Here is a 5,104-nt window from a genome sequence, read left to right as displayed (position 1 = left end):
GCCGATCCGCAGCGTGCGCGTCCGCTCCCCGCAGCAGTCGCTGGGCTGTGCCGCGGACTCCAGCCCGGTGTCCCCCTGCCCTGGCACCGCGTCCACAGGGCCCCCTGCCCTAACTCCCGCCCGCGGAGACGAGCCGGGCCGGGCGCCTGGGGTGGGGGGAGCATACTCCGGCCGGGCAGTGTTCGTGCAGCGCCCCAGCACGGCGCGCTCCCTTCGGGCTACCGCCCGAAATTCGACGTCCGGCTGAAGTCACATCAGCAGCAACGTGCCCGGGGCCGAAGACGTGCGGTTTCGCACGGGCCCGCTGCCTGCGGGATGGCCGCCGGCCGGGCTGCGCTGCTGCTCCCTTTGTGGCAGTTGTGACAACCTGAACGGGCAGCATTCAGCTGCTCTCTAGGAAGCCGTAAACAAGGCCTGGCCCTGTGCCCAGCACAGTGCAGCTCCGTGTTGTTCTCAGTTGTGGCTTTTTCCCCCTTGACCTGTTTCCAAGAAATGTGGCTGAGCTTGCCTGAGGGATCTTGCCAGCGTTTGTTTGCATGATGGCTGCTACCCAGGTCTAAGAAAGCATCCTGGAGAATGCCTGGAAGCTGCTCTGCAGCAGGAGACAGCCTGTGCCAAGAACAGACAAGGAGGCAGTCAAGGCAAAGCAGCTTGGGATGGCCCAAGACAGGCAAGTAGGAGAGGGACTGGCCAAAGTGTATGGGAGTTTGAGGGTGTAGAGAACAGCTTCTTGCACCCAACAGTTTATGGTCAGAAGTTTTCCTTACTAAGGACTCTTCTGCAAAAGCAGCCACAGCTCCCAGGAAAAGCAGGCTCCCAAGCGGGCGTGGACACAAGCTGCTCTTAGAATTAATGGCACCAGCAGCTAGTTATAGATTCAAAACTAGTTAATAGGTTCAAAGCAGAAATGAAGACAGGACTTCAATTTGGAAAAACCTGTAATAAAGGAGCAATGGAAAGAAAGTATCATGGAGGCTGTTGAAGTGAATGAGAAAAGTCATGAAGGGGATTTTTGTCACTGATGGATGAGTCAGCTGAGCAAACCATTGCATGGCAATGGATTCCCCATGTATCTCAGATGTAAATTTGACCAAAAAGGTGGCTATAAACTTGAGTCAGACTCAGCACTGTAAAAATGGAAAGTGGCAAATGTTGTTACAAAGGAAGTTCTGGGGGAGTCGGTTAATCTGACTTGTGTACCAAGGCAACTGCAAAAACATTGTGAATCAGATACCTTGAGAAATGAGATTTGTTGCACAAGGATTAACATAGCTTTTTTTAAAGGAAGTCACAGCCTGCAAGTTTATTTGAGTTCTCTGAGGGACTCAAAGCAGACGTGTGGACAGGGGTGTCTGGTAATGCACTACATCAGTTTCTAAAATGCTTTTCACCTAGTTTAGGCACCCACATGCTCTGCCTCCAGCCTGTGCAAACAGCTCAGAGAAGCAGCAGCACAGGACAGTTAAGTGCAAGATGTTTGATGTGGATGTGGAAGGAAAGGGGAGTCCAAAGCACTGGACTGTACCGTGGGAGATGCTGTGAATCCACTGGTGGGCAAGCAAAACCAGAAATGCTGACTTAGCTGAAACAGCACATATAAGGGCAAGGCTGAAGGCAACTGCCTAGGAGGCAGTGGGCAAGAAAGTGGGTTGAGGCAAAGAGGGACAGTTGGCAGACAACACAAAATTTAGGCCAAGAAATAGAGAACATCAGAGGGACGCTGAGAGCAACAGGTAACCCTGGTCAGCATGGTAGCAGCACACAAATCAAACATGCATTTCACTGGGAGTATTTAAGTAGCTGCACTGCAGAAGAACCTACCAGTTAATACAGAAATGAAATAGAGAACTCGGGTCTGGTACCACCAGGGGAAAAACGTCATTGGGCAGGGAAGCACAACCCATGGGAGTGCAACCCACCTGCTATTCAACTGTTGCTGTTTTGGGAGGGGGCAAAGAGTTTCATGGGAGGAGCTGGAAGAGGGCCCTGTGCTGCATCTGCAGACCTGCGGGGAAGACTCTCCCAGGGACATGAAGTGGTGCAAGAAAAAGTGCAGGGATATTTATTGAAAATTTGGACAAACAGGCAGGGGAGAACGGCTGTCCATGAGTCAGCATCTTAAACACTACCCTGGGGTGATGAGATGGGTGAGGCATGGGCTATGTAAAGCACAGAGGAGGGCCTGTAAAAGGACATGCAGGAATGGATGAAGTAATTGAGAAAAAAGCTTTGGACAAATTCTTTGTGAATACTGTCTTTGGGAGGGAAGGCTGGAGCTGCAAGAAAATACAATGAGATACAGACATGGGCAGATGTGCAAGTCTAGAGAGAGGATTGTGCTGGAGACAGGCCCAGGCTTCAGGCTGGAGAGGCAGGAAAATTTGTAAGGTTGTTAATAGTGACTGAAGTGGCCTGGTGGATTTTTCAGAAAGGAATGATACAACAAAAAAATCCAAAGTATCTTGGCATTTTGTACTGTTTTACCAGTTGGACACAAAGACTAACTATTCTAGATGCAACAAATCTGTCTGATCTGACAGTTTCTGAAAGAAAATGCCTCTTGATCTCCTGCTCTGGGCAGATTCCTAAACTACTTAATTGGAGACCCATTTATTCTTGGATACCACTGTTTGGCTTTTTCCCCAGAACTTACCTGGGGGTCCCCACTGGCTTTTCGGAGGCTCATATGACCAGAGTCGAGCTGGTGTACTGGCGTCCCAGAGATGTGGTAGCCATTCACTGTAAGAACAGATGGAGAGTTAGCAGGCTTGCTGCTGGTAGCAAATAAATAACTGCACGTTTTAAAAACTAATCACATAAATGAATATACAGATATAAATCACGGTGCCTTTTTTGAGTCACCAGTGTTCACTGCCTCCAGCCTAAGAAACTACAGATGCTTTTCCCCATCCCATCAGGCTGGCAATGTGATGTGTTAGCTCCAACCCAGAAAGACCCCAGAACTGGACTCTACAGAAGCTCAGCCCATGGGCCCCTCCACCCTCAGGATCCTGCAGCAAATGAATATACAGATATAAATCACGGTGCCTTTTTTGAGTCACGAGTGTTCAGTGTTTCCTGCCTCCGGCCTTAGAGATTCTTTTTGCTTTTCCATCAGGCTGGCAATGTGATGTGTTAGCTCCAACCCAGAAAGACCCCAGAACTGGACTCTACAGAAGCTCAGCCCATGGGCCCCTCCACCCTCAGGATCCTGCAGAAAGCTCTTATCAGGGGTTACGACCAGAGTTACTGAGCTGGAAAGAGCCAAGAAAAAGAGACCCCCGACTCAAAACAGTTCCCATAGTGCTGTTTGGTAAAATGATGTGCTTGAAAAAGTAGGGTATGTAAAAAGCACTGGTTTAATGGAGACGGGCTTTTCATGTCAAGAAAGTAAGCCTTGTAAGGTATTTATGGTTCATATATACAGCTGTAGGGTGCTTTATTTTTGGAATATACTGAGCAAAGAATAATGCTCAAAGTAGGGTTAAAACAAGATACACAACTACATCACAAACCCTTTGGTCACAACAAAATGCGCAATCTTCAAGCATAGTTCCCACTCAGCTCTGCTGATAGAGGGGCATCAGTTCAAAAAAATGCTACAAAAAACATCCTCTAGACTGCATTATTTACAGTCAATTGGCAGCAATGGCCTTTCCATTTAACACTTTTTATTCTAGTGTAATTTTTGCTTTGCTTTGTCTTCCTGCAGTACCCAAAGCTTTTCAGTACAGTTATGCAGCTGATTCTCTGTTACTTGATTCCCTGCAACTTCAAGTCAGGACAGAGGTTAAGTGGTCAATGAAGTGGTCACTTCATTGTGCACGTGCTCTGCATGGAAGAGCTGTAGCCAGCCCACATTCCTCTGCAGCTTTTTGCTCCCCCTGCCCCAGCAGAAAGCGGGACTGGGAAAGGCAGCCTGTCCTTCCCTCCCAGAGCTGGCAGCCCGGCTGGCTCGCTGGGCCACCATCTGCCTCCATGCTCCAAGGAAGGAGCCATCTCAGCTCTGAGCAGACACTTCAGACAACCGGCCAGAAGATGCATCAGTAGGGAAACAGCAGGCGAGAAGATGTATCAGAAGGGAAAGCCCCACCATGTTTACTCTGCTACATTCACATGACCGTGTACATTAAATACACATCCCATGTAATCGCAGCATTTTCCTTTGCTCTGCTGAGTGGTAGAGAAGCAGATTCACCCAATGCAGTGGTCAGGCACAGCCTCAAACAGTACCTGCAGAACTCTTCTGTGACACAGGGCTCTTTGGAGTCCCAGGCACACTGCTTGGCCGCTCCCAGGTTGTTTCTGTTGAAGGGAAACATCAGTGTAAGTGTGATGGAGGCCTTGCACACACATCAGAGTTATGTCTACTACACACGTACAAACGGGTCTGATCCTCAGTGTTCTCTGAACCAGGTTCTCACCCTGTGAGGAGGGTGCCTGCACCTCCCTGCACTCCCCATCTCCTCCCATCTCTTTCTGCTGTCGCTTCCCAGCCCCTGCTCCCTTGGCAGCCAGCTGGGATGGGTGGAAACAGAGCAGACTGGGAGCTGTGTCACTGGTTCTTCCAGTGCAGGTCTGCCCCAGGGCCATCCTCGAAAAGAAAGCAGGGATACAGCTGTACGCACAGATCACTGCCTGTAAGCTGTTGCCACGATCTGCGCGGACAGCATTTCCAGGTGTAGTTAAATCAAGCCCAGCGCAGGGTCCTACCCGCAGCCCACTCTGGCCATGGAGCTGCAGCACAGCCAGCTGTGGCCCTTACCCTGGAAACAGGGACCAAGCGGTGGCAGTGCCTTTGCCCCTGCTCTCCGCGTGAAAGGCAGCTGTGAATGACTCAAAGATGTGGTTTTAGTGACATCTACACAGACCATAGAATTATTTTGCCTCAAAAAAACTATTTTCCTGGCAAATTTTGTTCTTTCCACTTAAGGCTAGTTGCCTAGTGGATGAGGGAAAGGCTGTGGATGTGGTCTACCTGGACTTCAGTAAGGCCTTTGACACTGTCTCCCACAGCATTCTCCTAGAGAAGCCGGCGGCTCACGGCTTAGACAGGTGGACTCTGCGCTGGGTCAAAAACTGGCTGGACGGCCGGGCCCAGAGA

The 5,104-nt window shown here is 50.0% G+C and overlaps 1 protein-coding gene across 1 annotated transcript in view; it reads right to left on the bottom strand.

The window, feature by feature from the left end:
- The window catches only part of GAS7 (growth arrest specific 7), a 64,976-nt gene that overhangs the window by 34,507 nt on the left and 25,365 nt on the right, over window positions 1-5,104 (bottom strand). The window contains exons 3-4 of the mRNA XM_019473313.1: window positions 4,234-4,305; window positions 2,654-2,739 (exon numbers count right to left, since the gene is read on the bottom strand). Of these exons, the coding sequence (XP_019328858.1) occupies window positions 2,654-2,739; window positions 4,234-4,305 (158 nt within the window). The remainder of the gene's footprint in view (window positions 1-2,653; window positions 2,740-4,233; window positions 4,306-5,104) is intronic.

Source organism: Aptenodytes forsteri, unplaced genomic scaffold (genome assembly GCF_000699145.1).
Source record: "Aptenodytes forsteri isolate BGI_AS27 unplaced genomic scaffold, ASM69914v1 Scaffold311, whole genome shotgun sequence".
Lineage (NCBI taxonomy): Eukaryota > Metazoa > Chordata > Aves > Sphenisciformes > Spheniscidae > Aptenodytes > Aptenodytes forsteri.
Note: the sequence above shows the minus strand (reverse complement) of the source record. Positions and strands in the feature narration are given on the sequence as shown.